Source organism: Nilaparvata lugens, chromosome 7 (genome assembly GCF_014356525.2).
Source record: "Nilaparvata lugens isolate BPH chromosome 7, ASM1435652v1, whole genome shotgun sequence".
In the NCBI taxonomy this organism is placed as follows: domain Eukaryota; kingdom Metazoa; phylum Arthropoda; class Insecta; order Hemiptera; family Delphacidae; genus Nilaparvata; species Nilaparvata lugens.
This window is the reverse complement of record NC_052510.1, coordinates 62,165,914-62,183,367: the sequence shown is the minus strand read 5'-3', so window position 1 is coordinate 62,183,367 and position 17,454 is coordinate 62,165,914. Positions and strand designations below refer to the sequence as shown.

Genomic DNA, 17,454 nt, shown 5'->3' with positions numbered 1-17,454 from the left:
TTCACGCACACTATCATCACTCATAAAGTTTACTGCGTGTACTTGAATAATTCTTTGTTAGATCCATGCTGAAAGTAAGAAAGAAAGAAATATTTATTGCCAAAATCATTAAACAAACTTTACAAATGTGAAAAATATAAAAATTTTCATATACAATACATTGCAAAAACTTGAAATTAAAATATTTTCCATTTAAAAATCGATTATAATATTATCATTGGCCTTTTGTTTTATTTTGAACTATTGCCTTTTGTTTGCAAAAACAAATGACGCTACTCAAAAGGGATGCGGTCAGGTGAGGCGGTCATGTTTTGACGTCTATAACTCGACAACAACTGACGATCAGGCCGCACGATTCACAGGGCGTTTGATGGGGATGTCAAGTTGTTCAGCTCTGTCAAAATCACCCCCCCCCTACGGCTGTTCTGTGTCTTATGATTATGTAATCGGAGGTTGAAAAAATAACTTTAAAGAAAAAATTGGTTGACCAAGAAATGAATGTAAATATAAAACTCGATCGAAACAATATCTTTATTATAGATATTATCCGTGTTATCGGATGGGCACGTTACTGTCGGTCCCGGCTGAAGTATGACAGTCGTAAGGCCCATTGACGGCTTAAATTATTATATTCAGGCGGTGGGACCTTCCCGCAAGGGACTCCCCACCAACAAAAGCCATACGAATTTACTTTTTTATAGATAGTATCTTTAGTATAGATTACAACGTTTCTATCAACTTTCGTTCATGTCTGTAGAGTACAAATTTTGTAACGCAATTTTTCGACCACTTCTCAAATTAGCTAGAGAGTTGAAAACGAGAAAACTAATGTTTTTTGAACTTTTTCCGCATTTACATCAGAGTTGTCAATTGAGATTTCAAAAAATTCCGGCGATTTTTGTTTTTAAATCACAGCAATATTTTACTAGTTTTCTACAGAAAAGATCGACAACTTTTTTGAAGAAAACTTTTTGAACAAAATTTTGTTGACAACACTGGTGTAAGCGTGGTTTAATGAATAAAGTGTATTCAACGAGTGATATGAATGTTTTAGCACCAGACAGCGCCAGTGAACCAGTTCAAGATGGGCATGAAGCTGGAGGCGCAGGACCCGCGTAACCTGACGTCGACGTGCATAGCGTCGGTGGTGGGGGTGCTGGGGCCACGGCTGCGACTCAGACTCGACGGCAGCGACAACAAGAACGACTTCTGGCGGTTGGGTCGACTCCAACGAGATACATCCGGTCGGTCACTGCGAGAAGGGTGGCGGCATGCTACAGCCTCCCCTAGGTCAGTCGATTCAAGATTATCGAGTCTAGACATTCAATTTCAGGAATAGATTACAGCAATTTAAAATTTACAGAGTTTAGATACATGTTTATTCCCTACGATCCATCCTCCTCCTCCTCCTCCTCCTCCACCTCCTACTCAACCTCCTCCTCTTCCTCATTCAACACTTCCTCCACCCCAAGCTCCTTTCCCCTCTTCAAGCTCCTTTTCATTTTCGTTTTTCTTTATTAATCTTACAACTAGTCATCATCCTAGTCACCTTCTCTTCCTCTTCTTCCTCCTCCTCCTCCTCTTCTTCCCCCAACAAGAGACAGAAAAATAGTGCCTCATCAAGATCGGTGGTAGGAACTCGCCGTTACTCGTCTCGTCTCCACAAACATCGGTGAGCGGTTGCATAGTAGGCATCCACACTCGCGCTCGTCGTCATTTGTAAGTACTCGGCGAGAGTGAAGCGCCGGCATTAGAAATAGCTTACAGGGATGGAAAGTTTATCGCCAAGCTCTTCTCCCACTCTTCCTGCTCTTCTCCACCTCCTCTTTTATCCTCTACCACTTTCTCCTCCTCCTTCCTCCTTGTCTTCCTTCTTGTATTTCTTTCTCCACTTGTTCTCTTCTCTTCCTTCTCCTACTCGCTCTCCTTCTTCTGCCCTTTTTTTCTTTGACCTCTTCCTGCACCTCTTCCTCCTCTCATCTATTTCCTACTAAACCTGTCATCCCTCCTCGTGTTCTTTTTATTCCACTTCTTCCGCATCTTCCTCCTTCTCAATCTCCTCTTTCTCTTCCTATACTTCTTCCTTCTTGCCATCCTTTATTAAATAAATAAAACCTCTCCTCTATTTATTTATTTATTTATTTATTTACAACAATATGGGAGCACACGGGAAAACCCAAAAATTGCTCCCCAATCAAAAAAAATACAATAAGCACTTTACAAAAAAACTTAAAAATAGAGAGAAAGACATAAGGAAAAAACTATTTCATATTTGTGAAGAGAAAAAAAATGTGATGAGAATCTAAATATACTGAGAACTTAATATACTAAATACTAGATACTATACTATTATTATAGTATAGTACCCTTTATAGAAGGCAGTGAGAAGGCACAGAATCGGCAACGCTGTTTTCCCATCTTTCTTCACTGTCATGTGGTTTGCAACAGTGTGCGCAATGTTTAATTGAAGTATGTATTGAAAGCATATATTTGTGATTTCTTGTTTGATTGAGTCAAGTCAAGAATGTGATACAAGTGAAAATATTATACTATGGCTCTATCCCGCAGATTTTACACAGACATTAATGTTGCTGCTTGGAGTCACTAAAAGATAATGAATAGGACAGCAGCAAATTCGAAAAAACCAAATGGCACTTGATGTTGCTGAGTTATCTTTAGTGAGATTCAAGTTATAAAGTGAGCATCTGATCAGCATTGGTCTGTAAGCAGACTAAGCATAGCTCTATCCATTTCCAACTCCACACAGTTGTTGTCAAACTGTTTCTAGACTATGTACAAATATGAACTACCAAATTACTTCATCTCAATGAAAATGTATCATAAAAAATTTAGATAAATATATCTTCTTGGTGGAATTAATGTAATCCAGATAGAAATGATCGTTATTGAAAATAATCAACAGTTAATATCAAGTCAGATTTACCGGGATAACTAGAATTACAACCATTTACTATAGAAGGTGATGAAAAGTGGCAACAATGATTTCCTTTCATTTCCACTGTCTTCATACCATGAATCTCACTATAGCTGTTCCATTACAATCTATCTCATTCAATTCTATTCTAATTGTATATAATAATAACTCAATATGTATTATACAGTGCTTTCATCAAGTGTCGCACATTCAAATACACGTGTCTGTAAAAAGTGGGAGTTTTATAATTATTTCTTCAATGCTGTTTTCCATCACGAGCTGCTTATTATTAAATCACTTTTCTGCTTTTAAAAAGAACGACTACCAGTCAGATTTTTGCAATAAATGAATTTATTCACTTGATTGCTAGTCGTTCTTTTTAATAGCAAAAAATTATGTAAAATTCTTTATAACAAGTAGTTATTTCATTTTTTTCACATTTAAATGTACATCTACTTAATGGGCTAAAATCATACAACCATAGAATTACAAAAATACTTGGCCTTCAGATATTCTTACATCCAAAACTGATATTTACTTATTTATTTATTTATTTATTTATTTATATATATATATATATATATATATATATATATATATATGATATCACATCCAATCCACTCCTCCACAATAATGGCAGTGTACAATTCCATATAACAAGTAGAAAATTAAAATGAACTGTTACTCATGGAGCAAAAATGACTTATAATGTATCACTGCTTTTTTATCCAGTGAGTTCATGATAATAAATTGAGATTTAGTGGGGATTTAGGATGCAAGTCCAGCTTGAACTAATTTAAAGAGTTATGACTCATGATATTTCACTGTATTTTTCTATTTTTTGTTACAGTGAGTTCAAGATAATAAATTAAGATTTTGTGAGCATTCATTTTATTCTTATTATTATTTTTTTATTTGTTGGCCTCCCATCACCCCTTACAGCCAACCCGTTCCACCACATGGCGCCAAGTGACTGAATGAGTATGCTTAGGCAAATTTTACAGATCTCATAAGGGTTTGAAATGATGGCCCCATCCATTGATATGGAGGTGGGACAGCTATTTGACTCATTTCTGTTCTGCCTGACATATTTCAAGAACTCTTTTGGTGCAGAGAGCAAGGTTAGTTCAGTATTATGAGCATTGGAGTATTGTTTATTGGGAGCGACTTGTTCATACATTTGGAGACATGACATTTGGAGTCTGAGTCTTTGTAAAAATCAGGTTCTTCTTCAGTAAACATGCAACATGTTGTCTCAATGGACACTTTTCACATTGAACAGACTCTTGTCGACCATATATTATTTTGTTACAGCTATTGCATATTTCTTCACTTGGCGCCATTTATTATTATTATTATTATTCTATTATAATTGAAAATATTACTATTATTATCATCACCTCTATGATGAGCTTATTGCATCTAAGATGGAATACTAACAATTGGGATAGTTTTAACTTGTAATTTACTTAACAAGTGAATTATAATTTATCACTGGTATTTTTTTAGCCAGTGTGTTCATGATAATTAATTGAGATTTAGTGGGCATTTAGGATGCAAGTCCAACATGAACTAATTTAAAGAGTATTAGAACACACTGTCAGGATTCAGAAATATTAACAACAAATATGCACTTGAAATTATTATTTATTACTACTAAAACGCACAACGCATCAACACAACGCAATAATTACGAATCATCCTAAACTCACATAACCTCAATCATCAGATTCCCGCACTTTTGCCAATAGCCAAGGCCTATTAGATCGCATTATCTAACATTCGGCCATCCTACAAATAATTCGTCCTCGAATTTTAAAGTCCAATGTGATTACATAATACACTTTGTTAGGTAAGGCACAGACAGAGACAATAACAATAACTCATATTTAGACAATAGGTACAACAAAGAAATTTAACATTCTTGTATAAAATCTATACAAATTACAGTTATCAAACATTTAAAGCTTTTTACTAATTAGTAAAAAGTAATTAAAAATCTATCGATTAATAAAGAATCAATCAATAATAATAAAAACAAACAAATTACGAGAAAAAAGTTCAAGACTAGGAAAAAACTGAGAAGGTTCTTTATAAAAAATCAAACAAATGAAATAAAATGTCCCATAACAATTATAGTTATGAATTTACTAAGAAAATACACAATTCATTGATAGATGTGTTATGATGACAAAATCTTTTGTGTCTTTTTTTACAAAATGAAATAATTATTTTTGAGTGATTTGCTCTCTTACTTTTTAACACAAAAAAATGTTATTACGATATCAAATAAATGCTGATACATTATTGAATTTCAATGGAATAATAAATATATTCCCTAATAATTATTCCTCAAACAAAATGTTTTTCAAAAGGCTAAAACGACAAGTAGCTTTCTAAGTTCAAAATAAATCTATAAACTAAAAGAATTATCATACATGTATTATCAAAAAGTATAGACTAACAGCTATTTGGAATGTTTGGAAACAGAGCAAGCTACTAAGAGGGTAACAAAAAACCAACTTGACTACTCAATAGTTTGAAGATATTCGACTTTGATTTCCAACGAAAAACATTGGTAAACATTTCAAACTCAATTTTCCAACAAAATTTGGCAACGCTAGAGCAGCTTCAAGATTACACTAGCATGATTCCATTGGATGATCAAAACTTACAAAAAAATACAAAATTATTACAATCTAGGCAATTTAATGCGTTTCAATCTTCAAGACAATTTTCAAGCATTCTATCATCATCTTCAGAATCGTCTTTATTTAGTATTTTCCATGATTTTAATTGGGAAGAATGAGCTGTACTAGAATAAACTCGAGAACCAGTTGGGTTCAGATCTTTTATTCTGTACGTGTCATTTGGCAGTACATCTACAACTACTAAAGGTCCTCTATACTTGTCCTGTAGTTTTGTTGGTTGACCAGTGTGATCTGGGGCCTTTTGCATGACTACCACCTCACCAACATCATATCTATCACCTACACAATGTTTACGGTCAAAGGTAAGTTTCATTTTCTTCTGCTCCTCAATTATTTTGTCACGTGCAGCTACTCTCAACTCCTCAGGATTATTATAACTGTCAGTAGTTTGTAATGCTGCATGAAGCACTCCAAGATGAAATTTTGGACAATAGCCATACAGCAATTCAAATGGGCTCTTCCCAGTTGTCTTATTGATGGAGCCATTTAGGTTTCTTTCAACTTCTGGTAATACATTTACCCAATTACCTTTGTTGTTGACACAAGCAGCAATAGTTGGTACCAGTGTCCTATTTACTCGCTCAACCTGGCCATTTGCCTGTGGGTGTCTAGGAGAATTTAAAGAGTGAGAAATTCCCTTGTTGCAGCAAAATTCTTGAAATTCATATGACGTAAAGCAGGAGCCTCTATCACTTATAATTCTATTTGGTAATCCCTTCTCATTAAATAACAATTCCAGAGATTTTATCACCAGTTTTGTTGTAGTTGTCTTTACAGGAAATAGTCTAACAAATTTCGTGAGGTTATCCACCACTACTAAGATCCAAGAATATCCCGATTTTGTCACAAATGGTCCTACATGATCAATATGTATCACCTCAAATGGTCGCTTTCCAGGAGTGATTGGATGCAATAGTCCTGTCTTCTTACCAGAAGGTACCTTAACCAACAGGCACTGGAAACACATACGGATGTGCTGTTTAATATATCTTCTCATTTTTGTGAACCAATAGTTTTCCTTTATTTTACTTATAGTACGCTCTAGTCCGAAATGACCAGACAAGTCATGGTACGTGACAGCAATACTTTTCCTCATTGTCTTGGGAATCACAAATAACAACTTCCCTTTTTCATTACGATAGAGAATTCCATTCAACAAGGTGAAATTTGTCATTAGTGATTTTTCTGCTTTGGAGGTAGTTTCTTTTTGAAAAAGGCCAATTAGTTGCTGCAGTTCCTCGTCATTATGCTGCATCATTGCTACCTGCTCCTCTCTAGTAAGTCCTGTGCATATAACATTCTTAAATAAAATGTCATCATTATGTTCCTCCGCTTCCTCGACAGGTGCACGACTGAGTGCATCTACATGAGCCATTTTACTTCCACTTCGATGTTTAATTTCAAAATCATACTCTTGAATCTGATCAACCCACCGCGCAATTTGAGGGTTACTTGTCCTATGTACATTCATATAAACTAATGATTGACAATCGGTCACAATTGTAAATTTCCTTCCCAATAGATATGGTCGAAGTCGATTCAGTGTCCAAACAATAGCCATGAGTTCGAGCCTGCTAGAATGGTAATGTTGTTCAGTAGTTGATACTTTTTTACTAACACAGTATACCAAATGCAAATTATTGTCCCCTGCAGATTGTTGTAAGAGAATACCGGCAAGTCCTAGTGAAGATGCATCTGTATGGACTTCTGTGTATGCATTCGGGTCATACAGTTTCAATACTGGTTCAGAGGTCAATATAACTTTCAACTTCTGAAAGGACTTTTCTTGTTCAACACCCCAATTGAAGTGCATATCTTTTCTAGTCAAATTTGTTATTGGCTCAGTAAGTTCAGCATATCCTTGAACAAAGCGTCGAAAGAATCCGGTGAGTCCCAAGAAACGTCTGACTTCATGCACATTATTTGGTGTTGGAAATTCAGAAATTGCTTTGGTTTTCTGTTCACCTGGGCGGATGTTTCCGTTCGATATCACAAATCCTAAGAATTCAACCGTCTTAACTCCAAATTGGCACTTACTAGGTTTTAAAGTTAATTTAGCTTTTGACAATGCTTCAAAGACTTGATGTAAATTTTTCAACAAGGTGGCCCAGTCTTTAGCTGGAACTAGTAAATCATCCAAGTAGCACTGAACAATGGTGTTTCGGAGGGGTCCCAAAACTTTGTTCATCAATTTTTGAAACTCTGCAGGGCCATTTGTCAACCCAAAAGGCATACGTACAAATTGAGCTGTTTCGTCTGGGGTTACAAAAGCTGTTTTAGGACGAGCATCTTCTGAAAGCGGGATCTGTAAGAAACCATGAGCCAGATCAAGAGTAGCAAAGATGTGTGCATCACTTAGGGTTTCTAGCTGGGAGTCCAGGTCTGGTAACGGATATGGAAGTCGATAAGTTTGTCGATTTAGTCTACGGTAATCCACGCAAAGCCGCTTTTCACCATTTTTCTTACTAACCAGTAACACTGGGCTAGCATATGGGGACGAGGTTTCTTCAACTATGCCGTATTTCTTCCAATCATTCAAAATGGCTTTTATTTCATCTCGTTCATATGCAGTGGTCTTATAGGGTTTGCTAACAAAAGGTTGACTGCCCTCTACTTCATTAATATTCATTTCAGTTAGGTTGGTACAACCTAACTCCTCTAGGTTCAATGCAAAACAGCACCTGAATTTATTGCATAGGTCAATTACCTGTTGTTTTTCTTCAGCAGATACATCATTACAAATTTTAAGGTGTTTTTCGGTAAGTGGTGGATAGTCATCTTTTACAAGGCAAACATGTGTATCTTGATTTGAGTTAGAAATTTTTTTATCTTCAATGAAAATGCTTTGAAGGGGGTTTATCACTTCCTCAATAATCAAATTATCTCCTTTTCGATAATAGTTCACTCTTGGGTGGTGGAGCCAGTCCCTACCTACTAAGATATCAACAGGGATTGCATTATCAGGAAGTACAAAAACTAATGTTTCGGGCACTTCAACTCCATCAATTTCGACAGCACAAATTGATTTACCCAAGGTATGGGCTGATGGTGAACTCATATCACCTACACCATATAGAGGGGTAGTAGATGAATCTACTTTCAAGCCAGCTTTGATTACAGCAGAGGCTCTGATCAAAGAATGTTGGACTCCAGAGTCAATCATACCTAGCATGGAGAAATTATTCACAGATACATTTTTCTGAAATGGATTTGTTGGCGTCCTGGATTGGTCAACTGCTGCTAACACCTGAGGATTAACTGCTTTACAATATTTAGATGTATGTCCCTCTTTATTACATCTGAGGCATAGGAGTGGCCTTTTCGGTTCTGAGCAATCCTTAGAAATATGTCCATACTTTTGACAATTGTAACATCGCGGATCATTTTTCTTTGGAAATGATGATGAAATTTCGTTTCCTTCCTTACCAGGTGTACGGGAACTAGAAAATGGTTTCTTATAAGTTGAGTCACTCTGAGAAATTTCAAATTTGGAGGCTGGAAATTTTGATGATGCTGTGTTATCTTTTGTCAATCTCTTACCCTCATTGGTCATTACTGGTTTTAAGTGTTTTGTAGGTGACCGATCTCGAGCTCTTGTAGTTCTAGCTTTCACCATTGCAATGTAGTCTTTCATACCATTTAGCAGTTCATATTTATTCTTATGTTGAGTCCCCAACAAATGGTCACTCAAATCTCTTGACCATAGTCCTTCAATTATTTGACGTTTTGCTTCATTGAAAGTCATATCTAATGCTGAACATAATCGCAATTTGTCGTAAAAGTATTCACTTATATCCTCACCTTTATTCTGCACTCTGGCATGCATTGCCGTCCATTTTTCCGTAAGGCTCTCCTCACCTACAAATGCCATTGTGAATTGCTCCTCGAACGTTGCCCAAGTTGTCACCTCCTCCTGGCATTCAATGTACCAGTTTTCAGCTGCGTTTTTCAATCGGGTTCTGGCCGCTTCTAATTTTACAGCATCAGTCCACTGGTGAATGGCAGCTGCACTTTTTAACGAGCGGAGCCAAGCGCGAGCTTCGCGGGTTGACTCGGTACCTGTGAATTCTTTTAAATTTCGCATTAAATCGGGCATTACATTGAATTGAGGCGCTGTCGCCACCGAATATATCCCCGAATTGTGAACAGATTCAGTTCTGGGGCTTTCTGGACAAAGTAATTTGTTCAATTGTACTTGTTGGTTCTGCAATATATTACTCATTTGAGTGATGATGTGCATCAACTTATCGTTTCCATTACCAGCATTTTCAAATCCATAAAATGGGTCACCACTCATGGATGAATCATGAGAACGATCAGCCTCAGGATTAGGCTGTTGTGACATATTAGGCTCTTGTTCACCATTCATATCGATATCACAATAGTCAAACAATAAACTGGTCAATCAACAATTAACTTGAACTCAAAATTACTAGCCTACTCAAAATTACTGTCAATTTTGTTGACATTCATATCAATCTAACAATATTCAAATAATAAACTCATCAATCAACAATAAACTAGTAACTCAAAATTACTAACCTAATCAAAATTACTATAGATTCAGTTGACATCCACATCCATTTAACAAAAGTCAAACACTCATCAATCAACAATAAAACTAGCCTAACTCAGAATTACTACTCCATAAATCTTTCCTCATTCATGAATATTGATTTTGAAATAAAAAGGTTGGAACTATCTCTGATATTACCTATATCGCTCACAGATTGGTTGAAATGGATGAAATATATTATAGAATGGCTTTGGAGAGAAAAAAAAATATATATATTGAGATCACTTGAATTTAACTTAGCATGTAGATTGGTGGTTCTTATTTTGGTAATTTCTTAGAATTCAGAGGATAGAGGATGCTTAATAACAACTTTAGAATGCTAGAACTATTATCTAGGCTACTAAAAGGAAACTAAAATTATATTGCATCTTCTATCAGATTTCAAATCTTAGCAGATGATTTTACTACTTGTGCTGATATTTTGAAAATTTTCCTCATAGTTTCGTGGTAACTAATAACTATGGGTGCACAACACTGTCGTAGAATTGTTGAAACATGATTCAATTGAAAATATTTTTCAAATTGATTATGATAATATAAGTATAAATTGATTATTCAGGTTCAATATGTCATCCGTTTTTACTACGAATCAGGATCAATTGATAGAAACGTATCAGGTTCAATTGATAGAAACAGTCGACTTTCACATTTGTATTTCGGTTCACACAATACACTGTTTTATTAGTTCATCCCACTTCTGATTTATTAGAACACACCATTTGATTCATCTCCGTGATCTGCCCTCATGTGAAGCAATGGAAAGAAATGGAAAGCGTAGGATGATGGTTATCCTCGGGAACCAAACAGTCATCGCATCTTGAAACATTAACATGGAACGAGCTAAGAACCAAATCCAAAGTCCGATTATTACAATTGACAATCCATTATAAGACTCTAAGCCCATCACCCCCATGAAAAGTCCCAATGCAGCTGCCAGACGAGACCCCTACTGAAGTCAAAGTTAGAGCCACCTATTTCGGGAATATTCCAGTCACCAATGACTATTACATTGCTATTTGAAATTTCATTGAATGATTCGATCGATTCAAAATATCTAAGATAAGTCTCATAGTAAGTCGATGGTTTAAAATAAACAGCGTTGATGTAGTACGGATCTTTATTATTTAATAAAATCTTAATCCAGATAGATTCAAAAACCGGTGATGAAAATTCTGATAATAATACGGCCTTAAGAGAACTGCGAACAGCAACAAGTACTCCACCACCCCTCAACCCGCTGATCACCAGACCTATCCCTGCGGAAGACAGTGTACCGCTCATCGAACAATTCCTCATTATGAATTCCATCGTACAACCATGTTTCAGTGAGAACAATTGCATCAGCATCACACTCTAAAACCTTCCGGAAAAAGCTTGGAACTTTGGAACGCAGACCTCTAACGTTTTGGTATAAGATATTGAAATCCAGTATTATGAGGAAAAAGAAAAAAAAAACTGAACAAAATGAAATAAAATAAAAAAGAAATATATATATGGGAGAAATGAAATATGATAGGTGATTACAGTGAAATTTTAAACTGAGGATGATAAAAATTATGTGATGAAGTATTAAGTATTATCTTATTAGTATTTGTTTTAAAGTATAACACTAGCCTGTCCATGGACATTATAATAACATTAGATGAGATTTACCTAACCAACTCCTGATTCAAAGAAGAAAAAAAAATAATAGTAACTCCAACTATACATGCGATTTGAAACCATGTAAGAATAAAAATTGTGAAAACAGCAGCAATCGATTTAATTTAGAATGAAAAGTTGTAATTGTGAAAGTACGGAAGCTTAGATTGTTTATCATTTAATGCCCTATATATATTGCTATTGAACTGCCATTATATTGAACTTATTATGAGCCTAACTGTATTGCTAACGAAAAGTAAAAGTGACCTATCTTATCTGAATAGGACCGATAAAATGAAATCGAATTCATCAATAAGTGAAAAACAACTTGATAGCAGGAGCATTGATTTTAGTATGATTCAGAACGAAAATTATTATCAGAGAACAATCATGAATAAAATTAAATACTTTGCACCTTGTATCTTCATACATTGCATCAGCCAGAAAAAGAATAAACAATCACTACATTAAGAATAACAGGGAATACTGTGATAAGATAGGAAGGATGAAAACCGAATAAAAAGTTCGTATATTCACAAGTAACAAACTGGCCGTTTCCTGAAACTGTAAAATAATAATATATCCGTGACTCCAATACAAATGGATTGAAAATTAAAGCTTATTTGAGGAGAGATCATTTAAAGCTTGGGAAGTTTAAATCATTGTCATTTCTTATCACTGTCGGTGACCTATCATTTTCACTTTTACGGATACGAACACATCCAGTCCGATCAACCCATGCATCTTTGATTACTCCTTTCTTCTTAAGATCACGAGCCATCCCTAGAAGTTTTCTTCTCTTAGCAGTGAGACTGCGATTGATGTAGATTGGGCCTTGACCTTCAAGACCGTGGACCTGTTGCCTTCTGAGGACGCCTATCTTTCTTCTCAGCTCCATGAACTGATCAGCATCGAGACGTCTCACAAATCTGACGACGATGGCCGCAGGGGGGCCCGGCCGCATACCGCCGCCAGCTGCATCCGCCGCGTGACGTCCTCCCGTACGAATCGGCAATCGATGGCAGGCGTCCACCATACTCGGCGTCACGTTCAAGCCCACCGCTCGTCCCACCTCAGCAATCGTCTCCATCACATCTTCGTCCGCCTTCCCGGGAACACCGTGGATCTCAAGCGTATTCCTTCTGGTATACTGCTCTTGGTCATCGAGACGATCCTCAGTAGACTGCAGTCGCTCACGAACTTCTTTGATTTCAATCCGGAGTGAATCTATGAGCTGCTGCTGCCGATCAATTATCTCGCTCTGCTTACTAATCACACTACTAAGTTCACTCTGCCCATCCTGACCGGTTTTAATTATACTTTTTAACTCCTCTATACTGGCCCATATGAATAAAACCAGAGCAAATTAATGCTCATGAGCAAGAGCATGGAGCATAAGTTTTTGCTCATGAGCAAAAGGTAGAAGCAAAAGCATTTGCTCATTTTTATATGAATAAGCTTTACGTTATACTCTTACCTTAAGCTCCTGAACTCTGGAGCAAATGCTCACGTATTTTAATTAAAGATTTTTCATCAGCTGATTCGCTTTTGTAGCCTTAATTTGTATTTATAGCTCACGAAAGCGCTAAATATGCAAGTAGGGGGCACCGCTTGTGTTTGTGTCGTCTGCTCTGTTTTCTATTTATCAATAGAGTTTTAGGTTAGTTGAGTTTAGAATTTATTTTGAAATAATAGCGTGAAAAAATGTCATCTCTATAATCATCTTCTGCATATTCTTATAATATCAATAGCCTTCTTATAATCGTCACTCTCATCTTCTTGAATGCCTATTTCCTATTTTGTGTTTCGCATGAAAGTGTGGGCCGATGTTCTTGACGAAGACCCTTCTGAAGGAAGGGCTGCAAAAATGCTTGTTTGACTTGTCTGTCTGTTTGTTTTGCAGGCTTCCGCATGAACGCGTCATCTTGACCGATTTTTCTGACAAAGTCCCTGATGAAGGGCTGCAAAAATGTTTGACTTGTTTGTTTGTTTCGCAGGCTTCCGCATGAACGCGTCATCTTGGCCGATGTTTCTGACCAAAACCCTGACGAATGGGTGCGATAATGCGCCCGAGGAACTATTCAAGCAGGAGCCACCAACCCCCACGGCCAACCTGTTCAAGGTCGGCATGAAACTGGAGGCCGTCGACAAGAAGAATCCGCAGCTCATTTGTGCCGCCACTGTTGGTCAGTAGTTTAAACAATTCATTAAGTTAAATACCATTAAGTGCAAAAACTAATAATTAAAATAATTAAGCAGAAGCCACCTCGTTATCCATCAGACCAGCTCTACAATGAGTTTGGTGTGATGGACGCAAGACAACTCTACTACCTAAAAAATTATTTGCAGACTGCACAAGAACCCAGAAAGCTTTCAAAATAGAAACCACTGTCATAACACTAGAAATTTCAATTCAATTTCAATTTTCAATTCAATTTATTAAAAACACACAAAACAAGACAAAACAAAATTACAAAGATTTACGAAACAAATAAAACACAATAAAATGTTACAAATATAAAAAACCATGGGCTTAGTGTTTGGGTGTGTTGGAGAAGAGAAAAAAAAGAGAGGAAGATACCTAGCCAACTATGGTTTCCCATGTAATAGGCAGGCAAAGAAGAGAAGAGAAGTAATAGAATCCTACTTATCACGAACGTGGCTAGGAAGGCAACATACCAACGACACTTTCAACCACCTAGCACCAAAACTCCACAATTTACTTCCTGTACACATCAAGATAATAGAAAACTCAAGAAAATTTAAATGCGCCGTTAAAAACTGGATCACAACAACTGGAAGACATAATATAGAAAACATAATTTCGAACAATATGTGAGCTCACTTACCCAATGTATTTGCACCCCCACTCTGAATGTAATTGTATTACTACTACACCTGCTCTAGAACATGGGTTTCCCATAGTTGAGTAGGTTAATTTCCGAAAAAATGCAATTTATTTATATTTGTAGTAAATTTCATACATTGTATTTTTGAATATTATGTACATTTTATTGATTAGATTGTTAATTTGTATATTAATGGAAATAAAATTTATTTGTATTGTATTAAATAGGATAAAATATAAACGGGAAGTCCCTGCAAGGTTCGAAGAAACCTGAGCGCAGAAGCCGAGTGTTCAATGAAAATCTAGAGATGGAAATAAATTTGAAATTGCATTTTTTCACATGCTAATTAATTAATAATTATTATTAAACGAGTTTCCCAATTAAATGCTGTAAATAAACCCGAAGACTTCTGCTACTGCAAATATTGACAACAGGGTAAACAGCTAGATGGAAATTCGATAAGCGCTACTATACAAAAATTATTTGTGAGCCCGGGAATCGAACCCGGTACCTTCTAATTGCCGGTCAGGAATGCTTACCCTTACACCTAATTGACAATCCATTTATTTGGGATTTTCGTTTAATAATAACTATTCGTTTTAATAAGAATTTGAACAAATGCAACTGCCAATCTATAAATGAGCGCTGCTATCCAGAGATTGTCAGTTTGATGTAAGGGTTTGACCAAACTGACAATCCATCTATTTGGGATTTACGCTTAATAATAATTATTCATTAGTTAGCATTTGAACAAATGTAACTTACAATTTATTTTCATCTGTAGAACTATTCATTGTTTAATTATTTATTCGTGGACAGAATCACAAATCATATAAATATGATTAGGAAGGAACAACAGGCTTGTCCCAAATCTATTCCATTCCCAAATTTTGATAAATTAATAAAATGTACAAAAAATAGGTTATGTTTAATAGGTTTAGGTTTAGACGAGTTTAATAGTTGAACTAACTTTGGAGAAAGCGACCCTAATAGTTATTTGTATATCTAGAGTGAAAAGTACGACTTTTTCTCCCTGTGGGAAAAAGTTTGAAGCCCGAGGCGAAGCCGAGGGCAGCAATTTTCCTGAGGGAGAAAAAGTATTTTTCGCTCGTGATGTACACAAAATTTTTCCTCCATCTACATTTTTTTATAGAAACTGCAAATAAAATCATTCTAATAACTAACGTATTGGTGACAATGATTCCTAACAACATAACCTAAATCTAAAACCTAAAAACCGGTCGTCTGATTGGCACTGCCGATTGCGCTATCTATCGGCTAAAGTTGTAACAATTATATCAGCTGAGCAGCTACCAAAAATGGCTGACTCCAGATCACGCGGTTCAGATTTGAATTGCAGATCAAAAATATTTGTTGGCTGTATTTTGAATAGAATAAAATATTTTAAAAATTGTATAAATTTTTATCGTCTACTAATATTAGAATATAATAATTATCATACAAACATATATTCATGAGTTAATCAAATTTCTGGTTGTGTTGTCAGGTGCGGAGAAGGGTGAAATGATCCACGTGACGTTTGACGGTTGGCGTGGTGCGTTTGACTACTGGTGTCGCTACGATTCGCGCGACATCTTCCCGGTTGGCTGGTGCGCCAAGAGCGGACATCCCTTGCAGCCGCCCGGACAAAAGTGTAAGCAATGCCTTTCTATTATTGTGTAATTGCATTCTATTGCTGTGTATAATTTGCCGCATCCATACTCTCGCCAAGTGCGTACAAATTACGACGAGCGTGAGAGTGTGGATGGGTGGTTTGCCAGTGCTCGCCTTCACTTGTCTTCGCTCTGATTTTTTTTTGAGTCGAGGCAAGCGAAGGTCAGTCGAGCGAAGGCGAGTGGCCAGCCGAGCATCTACGGAAAAATTTCCATCCAGGCATTGGTCATATTGCAGTTATATTATAATTATTTTTCCATTCATTCATAACATCAGCTGAGCCTATTTGGGAGCTATCACACAGACAACCATCATGAGCTGACACATGATTTCAGCTGGTTGATATACAACATAATTTTACTACTTTAAAGTGAATTTATATAATAATGTATATAACCTATAAAACTGAGTGTAAATAGGAAATGACATTGGGTAATATGGCAATGCAAAACATCCAAATGGATCTCTCTTCCAATAAAAAAAGCCATTTATGAATAAATAAATTAATGTATGGAATTTTTATGGAATGTATGAAATTTATGGAAAAAATCCCATCCAGGCACTGGTCATATTGCAGTGTGCATGGCAAGACCAACGTGGACAAGCTTACCAGCTTGGCAAGCGACTTGACGAGAATGTGGATGCGGCATTACTGTGTAATGAGAGTAATCGCCTATCAAGTGAGCCTACTTAGGCCCGCCGCAAAGTAGACCCACGCTAATCCACGAAAAGCAACCCACACCGTGGGATGCTTTGTAAACCATTGCTATAGAATTATTCATAAACAATCAACTGACAAGTGGATTATTCATTGCATGTATTACACAGATGTCTGGAGAAGCCTAGCAATGGTTTACAAAACATCCCACGGCGTGGGTTGCTTTTCGTGGATTAGCGTGGGTCTACTTTGCGGCGGGCCTAAGAGCCGTATCAATTCACCAAACACTATAGTGAGGTCCACGTTATAATGGCAGTATTTGATTAACATTGGTGTTGCTATCCTTGTCTATCATTCGAAAAAGCAGATAGCTATCCTTTACTAGCTCCGTAAAGCTGCCAGATCGTTTT

General features: G+C 36.4%; 1 protein-coding gene across 1 annotated transcript in view; it reads left to right on the top strand.

Annotated features, from left to right (window-relative positions):
• LOC111062445 (polycomb protein SCMH1) overlaps positions 1-17,454 on the top strand; it is a 60,410-nt gene that overhangs the window by 21,049 nt on the left and 21,907 nt on the right. The window contains 4 exon segments of the mRNA XM_039433331.1: positions 1,055-1,219; positions 1,221-1,290; positions 13,861-14,049; positions 16,220-16,366. Coding sequence (XP_039289265.1) covers positions 1,055-1,219; positions 1,221-1,290; positions 13,861-14,049; positions 16,220-16,366 — 571 coding nt within the window.